Source organism: Aedes albopictus, chromosome 3 (assembly GCF_035046485.1).
Source record: "Aedes albopictus strain Foshan chromosome 3, AalbF5, whole genome shotgun sequence".
NCBI classification, from domain to species: Eukaryota; Metazoa; Arthropoda; class Insecta; order Diptera; family Culicidae; genus Aedes; species Aedes albopictus.
The window spans coordinates 94,839,263-94,857,157 of record NC_085138.1 but is presented as its reverse complement, the minus strand read 5'-3'; the positions used below and the strand labels follow the sequence as shown (position 1 = coordinate 94,857,157).

The following is a 17,895-nucleotide window of genomic DNA, read 5'->3' as shown; positions in this document are numbered from 1 at the left end:
TCACAGATATCTGTAGCCGAAAATGGGAAAAAATCTGTGTAATTCTAGGTAAATCTGTGTATGTGGCATCACTGCTTTGATGCTCTTCGCTTTTTGATTTGCTCGATAAATTGTGCGTGCGCGCGCGGTGCGAAGGTGACGAAAAAGGGAAAAAATAATGTTGGGCGATATTTTTTGTTTGTCACGAACGTTACGAATCTTTCGTTCAGTTTCAGGGTTGACTTCTCATGGGAAAGTGGGAAACATTCACAAAATATAGATATATTTATTTAATTTATATTATTTAATCAAGCAATCTTTTCTGTAACGCGAGTTAAAACGAGTTTCTTCCCCTAATAAAAATGTATTATATACTGGCGATTGGGTGAATGATTGTATCATTCCGTTTATGATCAAGATGATAACCCGAAAGGGTTGTTAAGCACGTTGTATCATATTTTTCTATTAGGGTCGTTGTTCTTCCGAATCCAGTGTCTGCGTTTCCACTTGCGCTGTGTCTGCCCGAACCAACAAATCTGCCCACTATACACTGCAAATTTTGTTTACTGATATTCAGCAAACTTTGCTGATTTTTTTTTGTGCTGATTTCATTCAGCAATGCGCATTTACTGAATATCAGCAATTATTTTTCAACTTGCTGAACCATCCAGCAATTTTGACAGTTGTTCAGCAACGTTGTGCTGAAATTCAGCAAAAATTTTGCTGAAATTCAGCAATTTATTTTGCTGATTTTTTTTTGTTTTTTTCACCTGCTAGTGATTGATACATTATTTAGAAACCGAAACATCTCTGCCAGCAAAAATCTGATTGGCGCTCACCACATGTTATGCTATTTTTCGCGAAAACAAAAACATCAAAAATAAATAATAACAATGACTGGCCCACCGGTAGAACGTCCCGTAAAATACCTTATGAGCCTCTGTACGAATTTGCACTGTCCTGCTCACTCCCACAGACAATTTGGAAACACCGCGCACAGTAAAAGCACAGACAAACAGACGTAACACTTCGAACATTTTCCGATTCAAATCATAGTCACGGAAACATATTCGCCCAATGCTAAAAGGACTAAGTTTGGCCGACCATGCGAGCGCCACGGGTGGGCAGTTGGCCAACTATCATATTTTGAAAAAGACCGATAAATCGGTGTACGATGGGAATTATCAGAGTGTTACGTCTGTTTGTCTGTGGTAAAGGCCACATTTGACTTTTACTGTGCGAGCTGTTTTCAAATTTTCTGTGGGAGTGAGCAGTACGCCAGATTCGTGCAGAGGCTCATTGTCAAAAGTGAGAAAAAAAAGGAAAAAAAAAAAACATGTTGTTAAATCTCCTGTTTTTTTTCTAACTTCTTTCGCTTCCATTGAAGTTGCTTTTTTGTATAGATAGTAGAGTAAACATAGATCCGTGTTGATGAATCCTAGGGCTAAGAATCTCGATTATACTGATAAAAAATTAATTAATAACATGCACATTATGATGGCTTACTTGCGTTGCCTATAAATAAGAAATACCACAGAGAACAGACGAACATGCTCGAACAAAATTGCTTGAAAATCTTGTGTAAAGAAAAAAGAAGCTCAGTAGCGACATCGACGATGATTTTCCCACTCAAAAACTTGTTTCGACATCATGATGGCGCTTTCTGAAGAAATATTTCACTAGCGCACCTTTAAATTTTCCTACACAGATTCTGAGCTGTATTTGCTTAAATAACAAGATGTTTATGATTATTTCACTAATCCAGCAAGACAATTTGAGCAACCCATTGATAATTAGTTTCATTACCTTCAATAAGAAACTAGTTGAACAAGAATTCGATTATTGTTTTCCAAGTGTAGGGTCTAGCTCGAATCCAAAGTAAGATTCAATCCTGGATTCAATAAACCACGATCAGATGATGAACGAGAAATCTAATTCTTCAATTACTTGCGCTCTGAAACAGCGTCTTTATATCACCACGTCCCAGTCAATTCTGCCGTCCAAGTAGGTCCCCGACTACTATGACCGTTTCTTCTCGTTGCCCCTAACAACGAGCACATGTTTCGGGAAACTGAAGCAAATCATCTACTCATTATTTTAGAATACCATTAGCAATTTCCTACAATCCTCCTTTTGCTTTTTTATTCCATAAGTGTAAAATAAAGTATTTATTGTAAAACGCTTCGTTACAAAATCTCTTTCTGATTGTTTGTTCTTTATTTCAAGTGCAACTTATCTACAGTTTTGTAGCATTGGTCATTTTCTCCGCGAGTCTACCCTATTTCACAAACTTCTTTATACTGTTGCTCTGGTTTGCCCATGTTGCTAGTTTGAGGTAACTTCTACACTGCTGCCCTAATTCATCCGATACTCCTTTATATTCGCGTCACAATGCATATGTTTTATTTTATATGTAACTTTTTATTGTTTTCTTTACTCATTCCATTTCCACTTTCGTTTTAATCACTGTGTTCCCTGAATTGCCTTTTTTCATGTATGTAGCAGTTTTTTTTTCGAATGAAATTGTCATACTTCAGTCCAGCGTCCGATGTTAAAGCTGTAAGTAGAACTCTGCGGTATAACGTTCAGCTCTGCCATCTTACCACTTTTCTGTAAGCTGGCTGATATGGATGATTGTTTCAGCTCATTCTAGAATCTATATGTTGTGAAGATCGCATATAGCCCTTCTTCTTCTTCTGCGTTATGTTAGTCCTGTTACTGACAGAGACCGAGTGCGGATGGCAGCAGCTTATGCTATATCGCCAGCACATTAATAATTATTCAAATCTTTCCCATTTACGCGAATCGCGAACAACAACTCACGAGTGCTGACTAATTCAACATTACCAACCAACAACAGTCTGCATATTCCAGAATCACTCATAAATACCTACCGCGCATTAGATCACATTTGAATATGAGCTTTGAATTCCATCACAGTAGGCACGTAGTACAATGGTATCCTAGGCAACATACTTTACCACCTCAATTTTCAAAACAAGACACTTTTGCAAAAAAAAACGTTTTCTTCTACTTCCATTTTTTTAACTCTCATAGTTCTGGACAATTATGCTTCAAATGCAACATAATTCAATGCAACAATTATTTTAGGTAAACTCTCCCAGTTTAGGCTCTGCCAACATGCAGCAAATCAGTGGATCCTCCCGGTTCGTCCAAGTCCGCCTCCAAGTAAGTGGACTCTCCCAGCCCAGACACTGCCATCATGCATTTTTTTTCAACTTTAGTGGACCCTCCCAGTCCGGGTTTGTGAATACCGGGCAACTCACTGGAACAATCCGTTCCCAGCCATCTTAGCAAACTGCAGTAGAATCACTTGGCATAATACGGAACCTCACGGTGATGGCGTCTTGCTCCGCCAACAGTCCACTCGTCAATGAGGCAGCATCACACTGACGACGACCCCGTCATGGTGCTGGCTGTCACTGATGCTTGCTAGGGGAAATACACGCATGGGAAATGCTACTCAGCTTTGTTCATACCCCACATTCTCCCTCTTCTCCGAAAAAAAAAAAGAAAAGTTTTCGACTAGCAGGCTTGTTATTTTTACGCTCAAACCCTCAATTTCGTTCTCTTCATCCTTATGGCACCAATGCAACAAGATACACTTCAAGATACAAGAATTAAGACGAATGGCCACATTTACTTTTTTTGTTTAGTAAACGCACTTTTGTTAATATCGAACCTATATCATTTGATTGATAATTTGCTATGCTAACCAATCATCTATGGGGTTTTGCCGAGCTCCAATAAAAATAACTACAACACACGCAGTTGGGTGATGCGTCTTCTCTCCTTCAAGCGCACGTCTCGTTATGTAGCCGGCCCTGGTTTTCTCTCACTCAAATCAATCGTTCTTCACGATTGCGAAAATTCGACGCATTCACTGAAAACGAACATATTTTGTAAGAATTATTTGTCAAAAAAGAAAAAAAACAAGAGATTAACGAATTTGAGATTTATCAGACTAAAGATTCCGTTTATCATACAACTCCATTTTCAATGCTTCAATGTGATGGTACAGATGGACCATATATAACACACAAATGTCCTTCATTATACGAAAATAGATTCTACAAAACGAGTTCAAAAGAGGTTCTACAACATATTTTCAGTAGATATGTTTTCATTGCGTACTTCGAATTTTAAACTGTTTTACGATATGCAATTTTAATGGGCGGTTTTCATTACACGTCCCTGCATTTTCCTCACGCACAGCTTTCGGCAGTTATCATGCAACGCCATTTCCTTAGACGGGTTTCTTTACACATCGCTGCATTTTCGTGATGCAAACAATTTTCGGCAGTTTTTCAATAACATTTCCTTGGACGGATTTCATTTCACGTCCCTGTATTTTCCTTATGCAGAAAAAAATTTCGGCGGTTATCCAACAACGCCTTTATCTTGGACGGTTTTCACTACACGTCCCTGCATTTTCTTTATGCAGAATAATTTTCGGCAGTTATCCAAAAATGCCGTTTCCTTGGACGGTTTTCATTACACGTCCCTTCATGTTCGTTATGCAGAAAAATTGTCGGCGGTTATCCAACAACGCCTTTACCTTGGACGGTTTTCATTACACGTCCCTGCATTTTCTTTATGCAGAATAATTTTTGGCGGTTATCCAGAAATGCCGTTTCCTTGGACGGTTTTCATTACACGTCCCTGCATTTTCCTTATGCAGAAAAATTTTCGGCGGTTATCCAACAGCGCCTTTACCTTGGACGGTTTTCACTACACGTCCCTGCATTTTCTTTATGCAGAATAATTTTCGGCGGTTATCCAAAAAATGCCGTTTCCTTGGACGGTTTTCATTACACGTCCCTGCATTTTCTTTATGCAGAATAATTTTCGGCGGTTATCCAAAAAATGCCGTTTCCTTGGACGGTTTTCATTACACGTCCCTGCATTTTCCTTATGCAGAAAAATTGTCGGCGGTTCGAAACGCCATTAATATGCCCAACCAAAAACCCGAGCAAAAACCAACCCAACCAACCAACGCCGCGAGAATTTTACGGCAACATTCACAATAGTCAAACACCTCTACAATCATGCACAGCAACCTGTTTGCATTTACCGTTCAACCGAGCGACAACACGAGCATGTACGATCCGAGGAATCAACGAAAGCGCGACCATCCATGCCGAGCAAGAACATGAAGAAACATGCATGCAATCATCGACCGACTACCTATCCACAGCGTGCTACCAGTCGACAACAAAAATCAACCACGTCACCGCGCCTATGTTCATGTGTTTGTGCTAGAACCAAGGCTAAAACAGAACGCGGTTGGCATGACAAAAACTTTCCGCGCTCTAGCTTTCGTCAGGAACCGCAGAATTGCAACACCCACTTCACTGTGTTTGCAGCACCACCACACACTTCACACACCAAAACGATTGGTTTTCTCTCACTGTTTTTATGCCAAGTGATTCTACCTATTTTATGATTAACTTGTTATTGATTATGATGCACTCCTGGCAGGATCGCCAATGTGAATACCGGGCAACTCACTGGAACAATCCGTTCCCAGCCATCTTAGCAAACTGCAGTAGAATCACTTGGCATAATACGGAACCTCACGGTGATGGCGTCTTGCTCCGCCAACAGTCCACTCGTCAATGAGGCAGCATCACACTGACGACGACCCCGTCATGGTGCTGGCTGTCACTGATGCTTGCTAGGGGAAATACACGCATGGGAAATGCTACTCAGCTTTGTTCATACCCCACAGGGTTGTACTGCCTCTTTTGGTTATGGCATCGTATTTAAGCATTTTCTCACATAGTGGACCCTCCCGGTCCGGGTTTTACTGAATTCCTTCAGTAATTATACCGCATTCAAGCGAATTACCACAGTGGACTCTCCCAGCCCGGGACTTTTTCAACGCATTTAAGCAACTTCTCATAGTGGACCCTCCCGGTCCGGGATTTACTGAATTCCTTCAGTTCTGTAACCGCATTTAAGCATTTCCTCAAAGTGGACCCTCCCAGTCCGGGGTTTACTGAACATTTTCAGTTATTACAACGCATTTAAGCAACTTATTTCAGTGGGCTCTCCCAGCCCAGGCTTTTTTTTCGCTTTTCAGCTTCAACTTTGCTTTTTTTTTAAGCTTACCTAAGTTTATCCTCATCGCCATATTGTAGGGTCTAGCTCGAATCCAAAGTAAGATTCAATCCTGGATTCAATAAACCACGATCAGATGATGAACGAGAAATCTAATTCTTCAATTACTTGCGCTCTGAAACAGCGTCTTTATATCACCAGTAGAATAACTAGCCACAGAAGTCCAATGTCGCGACTATTCGTGTGACTAACATCTAGTTTGCCACGTCCTTACAGCGTCAGTAGCGGTTCTAGAAGTGTCAAAAAATTTTATTTACCAAAACAAAAGATCCTCTATTAGCTGGACAGTTGAAAACAATCAATTATAATAATTAAAGTTATAAATTTAATTAAATAGGAAAAGTGACTACAGCGCCATTGGATTTCTAGTGTATTTCTATTATATCACCACGTCCCAGTCAATTCTGCCGTCCAAGTAGGTCCCCGACTACTATGACCGTTTCTTCTCGTTGCCCCTAACAACGAGCACATGTTTCGGGAAACTGAAGCAAATCATCTACTCATTATTTTAGAATACCATTAGCAATTTCCTACACCAAGTAAAATCAACACATTCTCTTGGTGGAACTATACTAGGGTGCACACTTGGTGACACCAAAGATAAATGCTGGTTGGTGACACTAGCGCCAAAAGGTAAAACAACGGTAAACATGTCAATTTCTTGATTTTGCTTTGGCTGACCAAGCCATGTGGGAAATTACACTGTTGAAAATGCTTTGACATCCATGTGCACAACAGAACATGTGCTCGATGAACAAATTGAGATTTGAAATTATGAAAAGAAATCCACGTACTCCGGTGAGACTCGAACTCACGACTCCCAATTCGCTAGACGGGCGCTTCTACGGTAAACAATTTGTACCCCGATTTGAAATTTGACAGCGCCGCGTAATGGCCACATTCCCAGTTATTTCAAAACAACCGTTGCAATGCTTTACACAATAGCACTACATGAGCTTGGACGTCTGTTCTCTGTGTTTAAACCATACAAAGCAAAATAGTTAAAGCAACATATATTTTTCCATTCAGCAGGAACAGCCCCTTGGGATATCTCTACGGATTCAAATGATATGGGAGGGTTATGATTTAGCGGTGACGATACTCCTTTGCATGGTGACGTCATCAAGAAATCGCTTTCTTTCTCTCCTACAACAAAACAACAGGACTATAGATAGTAGAGTAAACATAGATCCGCGGACACCGCTGACTAAAATGTTTCAAGCGTGTAAGTAGTAATTTTCAAGAGTGTGACGGTTGATGATGACGTCATACCACCGACGAACCGACGTGACAGTGGTGTTTCAAAAGTGTCCCCCCTAAATTTAACGGTCGACCAGCAAAGCGAGCGAACGCTTCTGTCAAATCAGCACAGGCGCGAACCTTTTCCTATATGAATACACGGGGGTTTGGAGTCAAGCTATCAAAACAACGCGAACCGTTATAGAGGAGGCGGTAGTGTTCGGCTATTTTTCATCATGGCGTCGGGGACAACAAATTTGAATTTATTTGTTCTAGCTGTCACGTCGGTTCGTCGGTGGTCATACGTTCCATTGATGTTATCCAAATCGTGACGTCATGCTCGTTTGGATACAAATTTTGACAGTTCGTTTGGATACAACGGATTCATCAACACGGATCTATGTTTACTCTACTATCTATAAACAGGACCAACACCTGTCAAATTTGACAGGTACTGGTCCTGTTGTTTTCAAACTCTCCGAAAGAGCGAAAGAGATAGAATTTCGCCGTGAGGTGATCTATTGCAGGAAGCGATGCAGGAGAAGCAATATTCATGGTCGGGAAACATTGCAGAAGAGGAGGGAAATTAGATGGAATTTGTCCTAGAACTATTGAACTATGAGAATTGTGTCTGATATCACCACAATCAACATGAAAGCCTTGAAAGATTCCATTATATCCCTCAACAACAGCATTCGTATATCACAAATTATCGCGTTCCCGAACATTGATGTTAAAGTTGATTGATTGTGACCGACTTTACGCAGTTTTGGTCGAACTCAATTTTGATTGATATATATAAACCACGCCATTGACACGCCTATACTTATAGCATGGAGTGACAGTAGAGACATTAGGGGCCCAATTTCGTTTGATCAACACATTTTGGGGCCGTCTTAACAAAAGAGATAATCCAATATAAATCCAATCCAAATCCAATCCAAATCCAATCCAAATCCAATCCAAATCCAATCCAAATCCAATCCAAATCCAATCCAAATCCAATCCAAGTCCAATCCAAATCCAATCCAAATCCAATCCAAATCCAATCCAAATCCAATCCAAATCCAATCCAAATCCAATCCAAATCCAATCCAAATCCAATCCAAATCCAATCCAAATCCAATCCTGTTGAGCAGAGCCTAGTTAAGTCTAGAGGAAATCCCTCTCAGACGCGACCAACTTACCACCAGCAAAGACTGAAAACGAATGGGAAGTGTCCTAGTGAAAATCTCACTCAGGTTCACAATCACCACAACCACCAGACCGTAATACTTGTTAAATCAAACACTCACACTTTAACTGTTGAAAAGCAGTGTATTGATTACTTTCTAGAATGATACAGAGTTATGTGTATGTGCTTCATCCTAACTCTAAGCCTACCAGGAACGTTAGTGATGTGTGAGTTTAATCTAAGCCAAGATCTAAGCATGATGGATAAGTTAACTCTCTTTCTCTCTACGATTCTCTCCCGCTCGTGATCTCGTTAATCAATGTACACTGGAGGAAATTGACTCCTTAATTCTATTTCAAAAAATCCAAATCCAATCCAAATCCAATCCAAATCCAATCCAAATCCAATCCAAATCCAATCCAAATCCAATCCAAATCCAATCCAAATCCAATCCAAATCCAATCCAAATCCAATCCAAATCCAATCCAAATCCAATCCAAATCCAATCCAAATCCAATCCAAATCCAATCCAAATCCAATCCAAATCCAATCCAAATCCAATCCAAATCCAATCCAAATCCAATCCAAATCCAATCCAAATCCAATCCAAATCCAATCCAAATCCAATCTAAATCCAATCCAAATCCAATCCAAATCCAATCCAAATCCAATCCAAATCCAATCCAAATCCAATCCAAATCCAATCCAAATCCAATCCAAATCCAATCCAAATCCAATCCAAATCCAATCCAAATCCAATCCAAATCCAATCCAAATCCAATCCAAATCCAATCCAAATCCAATCCAAATCCAATCCAAATCTAATCCAAATCCATTCAAATTCCAAACCAATCCGAATCAAAATCCAATTCTATTTTAATTCAATTCCTTTCTGTATAGATTTTTTTTCCAGATAACGTTCAGTTTCAGTTTTTTTTTCAAAGCAGACTTGCAAGTTTGCCGAATATGGGATTTGAGAAAAGTGAAATTCAGTATTCAACTTATGTCTGAAACAGTCCTGGGTGTCATCACTATCATAATCATAATGTCACCCAGGAACAGCACCATATTAATAAAATATTTTTGCTTTAATGCTTAGACTGTAGTTTACGGTGACACAATGATTGTTACCTCATAAATCCACCGTAATGCAGTAAACACATATACGCCCTCGCGTTGCTGCTCGCTCAGTACCTACGGTGCCAGGGCTCCAATTTCACTACCAGTCATAAATAGAGGTGTTCAATAATTGCATTTTTCCTGTTTATAGTCTTGCCAAGAAAGGTCCGCGGCCCATAAACCTCCGAAGAAAGTTAAGAATTTGTTTGCTTTATCCGACCATTTTGCGATCACCTAATCCCATTAATGCCTACCTGAATACCATAGTACATATATTTATGTGCCGGATTGGTGCTCTGGTGGAGCCGCTAGGAGCTAAGCAAGAGGTACAAGCAGGTCACAGTTTTGCTTGTTCCCAATCGGATGGTTGCACTGTCCGTACCTGTCTAGAGGAGGGCAGTAAATCTTCCTTGGGTTGGGAAGTGCTGTAAAAGTCAAATCGCGGGAGGCTCGTTGTTTTCGTTCGCTTGCAATTCAATAGGGACTTATAGGAACCATTGCTCTGTAAGTACACCTACTTTGGCCCATAAACTGCATCCATTTGCATCGGTTGAGTTTGGGTGCGGATGATTCTGAGGAGTAATAAATTTTTATGAGTGGTTACCGTTCCTGCGCCTAAGAATGAGATTTGGTCCAAAAGAACCCAACAAACATTATTGTTGTACAACAGCTTAATAAGCCGCTCTTAAGCTTGATTTTGAACATTTTGGCTGAATAAGCTGTTATTCAGCTGTCATTGTTACCTGGGAATGTGGATAAAAATAGTTTTTGATTCACAGGCTGAGAAAACCATTTGTCAATTTCATCTTCGGTGGAAATTCTAAAGACATGACGTCTTATGATCCAGACGAATTTCCAGAAAAATATTTAAAAGATAACGAACGGAACCTCGAGTTAGACGATTTCCTTAAACCTGAAGATGAATTGATCTGCAATGTCGCCTCTTCTTCTGGACAAGACTACACGGTGGATGCGCTCTGTACATCTCTCCATATCGAGCCGGGAAGGAGGGACTCAATTGACTTTGCTAATTGCACCCGCAATTTTCTCACTTTTCTTTCCGTTCCACAGTAATTCGTAAAATCGTAAAATTGAAGGTAGGTACGTGCATACAGATTTTGCTGTTTTTTTTCGGGGTGTTTCCGTAATTTTTCAAGGTTGTAAAATTTGCTCAATTTTCTATGGCTTCGACCGTGATCTTGTACGACGAGACGGACCGGGGTTCGTGGAAGTCATTTTTTGGAGCGAATTTCGTTTCGCATGCCTTCGGCAGGTAGAAAGGTTCAAACTTTCATCACTCGAGCCGAGCTGCTCGGCTGGTTCTGGATGGTGTTCTGAATGAGATGCAATTGGAAGTGATTGGCCTTCGCGCGTGAAAGGAAGAAGTTTTTCTCAGGAAATGTTTGGAAATTATCATTACGATCACAGGGAATGAGCATCGAGTTAAATATGGGTTGGTGCTGAACATGTGATGCTACAAGGGAACGTACATAGATTACTTCTCAAGTAACACGCATGCCATATAAAATTACGGCTGCACAAGTTTTGATTGATTAGAAGTTAATTTGACGTATGCTAGAGTTACGTCAAATTAACTTCTAAACAGCCAAAACTGCTGTCGTGACTTGTGTCAGCTACTGGCAGAAAAAAAACCGATGAAGAATTAGAAATATAAAAATTAGAGGAAGCAAAGAAACAAGTCAGGTGGCAGAACAAGCAAACGAATCAGAAGGGTCAGTAGAATCATAAGAATAATCAAAATAGAAGCAGGGGAAGTTAAAGAAGCAGAAAAAAAGAATAAATAAAAGTTATACGAGGAACAGAGCAAAAGAAGCAGAATAACCAGAACAAGAGCAGAACAAGAACAGAGCAAGAGTAGAACAAGAACAGAACAATAGCAGAAAAATAGCAGAACAACAGCAGAACAATAGCAGAACAAGAGCAGAGCAAGAGTAGAGCAAGAACCAACTAACATTTTTGCTGTATTAGAGTCTAAGCGAGCTTTCTTCCAAGAGTGTTTGCTGCATAAGCTGTTATGCAGCTACTTTTGTTAGTATGGGAGCAAAACAAGAGCAGAACAAGTGCAGAACAAGCAGAACAAAAGCAGAACAAGTGCCGATCGAGAACAAAACAAGTGCATAACAAGAGCAGAACAAGTGTAGAACAAGAGTAGAACAAGAGCAGAACTAGTGTAGGATAAGAGCAGAAGTACCATGCAAGCAGAACTAGAGCAGAACAAGAACAGAACTGGAGCAAAACAAGAGCAGAACAAGAGCAGAAGAGTAGCAGAACAATAGCAGAAAAAAGCAGAACAAGAGCAAAGCAAGAGTAGAGCAAAAGCAAAACAAGAGCAGAACAATAGCTGAACAAGTGCAGGATAAGAGCAGAACAAGATCAGAATAAGAACATAACAAGAGTATAACAGGAAGCAGAATAGGAGCAGAGAATAAACAGAACAAGAGCAGAGCAGGAGTAGAACAAGAGCAAAACAAGAGAAGAACAAGTGCCGAACAAACAGAACAAGAGCAGAACAAGAACAGAACAAGAGCAGAATAAGAGCAGAACAAGAGCAGAACAATAGAAGAACATCAGTAGAGCAATAGCAAAACAAGAGCAGAACAAGTGTAGAACAAGTGTAGAACAAGTGTAGAACAAGTGTAGAACAAGTGTAGAACAAGTGTAGAACAAGTGTAGAACAAGTGTAGAACAAGTGTAGAACAAGTGTAGAACAAGTGTAGAACAAGTGTAGAACAAGTGTAGAACAAGTGTAGAACAAGTGTAGAACAAGTGTAGAACAAGTGTAGAACAAGTGTAGAACAAGTGTAGAACAAGTGTAGAACAAGTGTAGAACAAGTGTAGAACAAGTGTAGAACAAGTGTAGAACAAGTGTAGAACAAGTGCAGAACAAGTGTAGAACAAGTGTAGAACAAGTGTAGAACAAGTGTAGAACAAGTGTAGAACAAGTGTAGAACAAGTGTAGAACAAGTGTAGAACAAGTGTAGAACAAGTGTAGAACAAGTGTAGAACAAGTGTAGAACAAGTGTAGAACAAGTGTAGAACAAGTGTAGAACAAGTGTAGAACAAGTGTAGAACAAGTGTAGAACAAGTGTAGAACAAGTGTAGAACAAGTGTAGAACAAGTGTAGAACAAGTGTAGAACAAGTGTAGAACAAGTGTAGAACAAGTGTAGAACAAGTGTAGAACAAGAGCAGAGCAATAGCAGAACAAGAGCAGAACAAGAGCAGAGCAAGAGTAGAACAAGAACAAAACAAGAGCAGAAGAAGTGCAGAACAAGTAGAACAAGTATAGATCGAGAGCAAAACAAGCGCAGAACAAGAGCATAACATGAGCAGAACAAGAGCAGAATAAGTGCTGATCGAGAGCAAAACAAGTGCAGAACAAGATCAGAACAAAAGCAGAACAAGTGTAGAACAAGTGCAGGATAAGAGCAGATCAAGATCAAAACAAGAGCATAACTAGAGTATAACAGGAAGCAGAAAAGGAGCAGAGCAAGAGCAGAACAAGAGCACAGCAAGAATAGAACAAGAGCAGAACAAGAGCAGAACAAAAGCATAACAAGAGCAGAACAGGAAGCCGCATAAGAGCAAAATAAGAGCAGAATAAGAGCAGAACAAACGCAGAAGAAGTATAGAACAAGAGCCGAACAAGAGCAGAACAAGTGCAGAACAGGAAGCAGAATAAGAGCAGAGCAAGAGCAGAGCAAGAGCAGATCAAGAGCAGAACAAGAGCAGAACAATAGCAGAACAAAAGCAGAATAAGGGCAGAGCCAGAGCAGAATTGAAAAAAAATAAAAGTTATACGATGAACAGAGCAAAAGAAGCAAAGATACCACAACAAGAGCAGAGCAAGAGCAGAAAAAGTGCAAAACAAGAGCCGAACAAGAGTCAAACAAGAGCAGAACAAGAGCATAACAAGAGCAGGACAAGAGCAGATCAAGAGCAGAACAAGAGCAGAACAAGTACAGAACTAGAAGCAGAATAAGAGCAGTGCAAGAGCAGAATAGAGCAGAACAAGAGCAGAATAAGAGTAGAACAAGATCAGAACAAGACCAGAACGAGAGCAGAACAAGAGCAAAACAGAGCAAGAGCAGGTCAAGAGCAGGACAAGAGCAGATCAAGAGCAGAACAAGAGCAGAACAAGTACAGAACTAGAAGTAGAATCGGTGTTGGTAAAAACTTAAATTCTCAAATCTCATGCTTGAGTTATTTCACGCGCGATTCTTGTCTCGCCAAACTCACCGCCGAAAAAATCATGCATGAGTTGGCTCGCGATTTCATTGCGTTATTTCTAGGTGTTCTTATTATTTACATCAATGTTTTTAGGATTCTATGATAGAACAAAAGCAAACCTATCATACAACAACATTGGATGTCGTTCAAATTGATTTGGATTCGTTTTACAAGCGAACGAGATTTCGGCGCTTGACTCGTGAGAGCGAGATTTTACATGAAAATCTCACGCGTGAGAAAATGATTCAGAATCGCGCGCAAGTTTACTCACGCAGGAGCGATTCATGAGTGTGCTTTGAGTGTGATTTTACCAACACTGAGTAGAATAAGAGCAGAATAGAGCAGAGCAAGAGCAGAACAAGAGTAGTACAAGACCAGAACAAGACCAGAACGAGAGCAGAACAAGAGCAGAACAGAACAAGAGCAGAACAAGAATGGAGCAAGAGCAGAAAAAGAGCAGATCAAGAGCAGATTCAGAGCAGAACAAGAGCAGAACAAGAGCAAACCAAGAGCAAAACAAGAGCAGAACAAGAGCAAAACAAGAGTAGAACAAGAGCAGGACAAAAGCAGAACAAGATCGGAATAAGATCAGGACAAATGCAGAACAAGAGCAAAATAAGTGTGGAACAAGAGCAGGACAAAAGCAAACAAGTAGAACAAGAGCAAAGAGCAAAACAAGAGTAGAACAAGAGCAGGACAAAAGCAAACAAGTAGAAAAAGAGCAACGAGCAGAACAAGATCAGAACAAGAGCAGAACAAGAGCAGAACAAGAACACAATAAGAACAGAACAAGAGCATAACAAGAGCAAAACAAGAGTAGAACAAGAGCAGGACAAAGGCAGAAAAAGAGCAGAACAAGAGCAGAACAAGAGCAGAACAAGTGCAAAACAGGAGCAGAACAAGTGCAAAACAAGAGCAGAACAAGAGCAGAACAAGAGCAAAACAAGAGCAGAACAAGTGCAGAACAAGAGCGGAACGAAAGCAGAACAAGAGCAGAACAAGAGTAGAATAAGAGCAGAACAAGAGCAAAACAAGAGCAGAACAAGTGCAGAACAAGAGCAGAACGAAAGCAGAACAAGAGCAGAACAAGAGCAGAACAAGAGCAAAACAAGAGCAGAACAAGTGCAGAACAAGAGCAGAACGAAAGCAGAACAAGAGCAGAACAAGAGCAGAACAAAAGCAAAACAAGAGCAGAAAAAGTGCAAAACAGGAGCAGAACAAGTGCAGAACAAGAGCAGAACAAGAGTAGAACAAGAGCAAAACAAGAGCAGACCAAGTCCAGAACAAAAGCAGAACGAAAGCAGAACAAGAGCAGAACAAGAGTAGAACAAGAGCAGAACAAGTGCAGAACAAGAGCAGAACGAAAGCAGAACAAGAGCAGAACAAAAGCAGAACAAGAGCAGAACAAGAGCAAAACAAGAACAGAACAATTGCAGAACAAGAGCAGAATGAAAGCAGAACAAGAACAAAACAAGAGCAGCACAAGTGCAAAACAGGAGCAGAACAAGTGCAAAACAAGAGCAGAACAAGAGCAGAACACGAGCAAAATAAGAGCAGAACAAGTGCAGAACAAGAGCAGAACGAAAGCAGAACAAGAGCAGAACAAGAGCAAAACAAGAGCAAAACAAGAGCAGAACAAGTGCAGGACAAGAGCAGAACGAAACCAGAACAAGAGCAGCACAAGAGCAAAACAAAAGCAGAACAAGTGCAAAACAGGAGCAGAACAAGTGCAAAACAAGAACAGAACAAGAGCAAAACAAGAGCAGAACAAGTGCAGAACAAGTGCAAAACAGGAGCAGAACAAGTGCAAAACAAGAGCAGAACAAGAGCAGAACAAGAGCAAAACAAGAGTAGAACAGGTGCAAAACAGGAGCAGAACAGAACAAGAGTGCAAAACAAGAGCAGAACAAGAGCAGAACAAGAGCAAAACAAGAGCAGAACAAGTGCAGAAAAAGAACAGAACGTAATCAGAACAAGAACAGAACAAAAGCAGAACAAGTGTCGATCGAGAGCAAAACAAGTGGAGAACAAGTGCAGAACGAGAGCAGAGCAAGAGCAGAACAAGAGCAGAACAAGAGCAGAACAAGAGCAAAACAAGAGCAGAACAAGTGCAGAACAAGAGCAGAACGAAAGCAGAACAAGAGCAGAACAAGTGCTGGACAGAGCAGAATAACAAGAACAAGAGCAGATCAAGAGCGGAACAAGTGCAAAACAAGAGCAGAATAAGAGCAGTACAAGAGCAGGATAACAAAAACAATAGCAGAACAAAGTAAGTAAAGTAGTATGGTAGTTATTGAACGTCCCTTCAAATGCACATTAGGGAGGACCTGTTACAAATTTCTTTTGCACGCGCGGGGGTTATTAAATGCAATTTGGAGAACGGGTTCGTCGTTTGTTCGTTCAACTCACTCCGGGAAATATATCCGCACCGGGACAGGAAGGAAATAAGGCTCGCAATTGAGAACGGTGCTTGTTCTCTTTGCTCGTTTCTGTTGTGCATTGAATGCTTGGCATCGTTGGGGACGATGCATTTGTTCTAGCTGTAATTTTGAAATAATGCAGTTTTTTGTACTTTTCAATCCCTCTTTTCCGCTTTCTGCTGTTGATTTCTTCTTTGTTCGACACTAATAATGCGGATTTCCGAGTACTTACAATGTCTTCTTTTTCTCTTCATATTGACATAACGTTCTCACTGGGACGATGTATTAATCTTTTTGGATTTTGCTCTCAAATGTGCAGCAATGTTCATAATAACTCTTTATTCTGTTCCAGTTTACCTATAACTGCAGTTACTTAAGCATTTTTATTACACCAGTAGGAAAATGGTGTTCCAGTTTATTAAGAGAAAAAGTTGTAAATTTGCGTACATTAATGCATAAAAATACTCATCTGAAAATGCTTTCGTATCCAGATTCATTTAATTAGCATTCATCTTTTTATTGCCAATTCATCATCGTGAAAAAGTTCGAAATAATAAGTTTTATAATGCAATTATAAAAAATGAACAATAACTCCTTTTCCTTTTAACACCAACGCCAGACTGGGGAAGACTAAAAACGAAATCGTACGTGTATTTACCGCTACCGTTGCTCAAATTAAGAACATCGGATGCATCATAACAATTTACAACACCTGCCATTTATATGACTAATTGTTATTATTTTTATGGGTATATACAACCCTTTCCATAGGCGCTGCTGGCTGCTTTCGGGAAGGGCCATATCGTGATCGGCAGCTGCATCGCGTTCAAGATGATAATGATGATGGTGTGATGAATGACTACTGGTGGGGAGTGCTAACCATTTCTTTTAAGGGACCAGATCCATCATGCATAGAAGGGGCGTGCGCTGATCAAGATTTTTAATTTAGGTGAATTGTTGAGAACAGGGTGTGTTAACAGTTTGAAATGCTTTGAAATGCATTGAAACATTTTGAAACTATACTTACATTAAACTGTACTGAAGCCTTCTGAAATCCACTGAAACGCTTTTAAGCGCCTTGGAATCCATCAAAAAAGCTCCAGAGATTTCCGTACATTTCCCCTAAAATCTTCTAAATTCACCCGCAAATCTATGAAACCAAGGGCCACAGACAAACAGACGTAACACATGCGAAATTTCCATCGACCACGCTTTTAACGATCATGTCAAATTTTCATTGTTATGGCTTTCACAACCAGAGGCGCGCGCATAGTTTTTCTATGCGTTGCACAACACAGTGATTCGTGCAACTATTCCACCAGGTGATGGTAGTGTGAACTGGGCGATGAAATTCCATGAAAATCGTTCAATGTGTTACGTCTGTTTGTTTGTGCAAGGGCGTAGCCAGCTTTTCGGTCAGGGGGGGCAAGCACTCTTGGCATATTTGTACCTACTAGCACAAATCAACGTGCTAGTAGCGGTGACCAATTTCTGGAAGATTATTTATTTTGCACTGATTTTTTTGGTGATGTCTAAAAACATTCATAAGAAATTATAGCTGAACTCTTTTG

The 17,895-nt window shown here is 40.2% G+C and overlaps 2 protein-coding genes across 3 annotated transcripts in view; one reads left to right on the top strand and one right to left on the bottom strand.

Moving 5' to 3' along the window:
* Positions 1-17,895, bottom strand: part of LOC109421311 (O-phosphoseryl-tRNA(Sec) selenium transferase) — a 144,541-nt gene that overhangs the window by 9,574 nt on the left and 117,072 nt on the right. The gene's annotated exons all lie outside the window — the stretch shown is intronic.
* LOC134284211 (caldesmon-like) lies at positions 3,121-16,026 on the top strand. The gene is made up of 3 exons (XM_062842827.1): positions 3,121-3,168; positions 14,305-14,483; positions 15,115-16,026. The coding sequence occupies exons 1-3, from the start codon at positions 3,121-3,123 to the stop codon at positions 15,869-15,871; spliced, it is 984 nt and encodes a 327-aa protein (XP_062698811.1). The 3' UTR covers positions 15,872-16,026.

Excerpts from the sequence above, each read along its gene's own strand:
- LOC134284211 (XM_062842827.1), top strand. The coding sequence starts at position 3,121 with ATGCAGCAAATCAGTGGATCCTCCCGGTTCGTCCAAGTCCGCCTCCAA. Across the intron at positions 3,169-14,304 it reads TCGTCCAAGTCCGCCTCCAA|AACAAGAGCAGAACAGAACA; the intron begins GTAAGTGGACTC and ends GAACGAGAGCAG. Across the intron at positions 14,484-15,114 it reads GACAAAAGCAGAACAAGATC|GAGCAGAACAAGTGCAGAAC; the intron begins GGAATAAGATCA and ends AGTGCAAAACAG.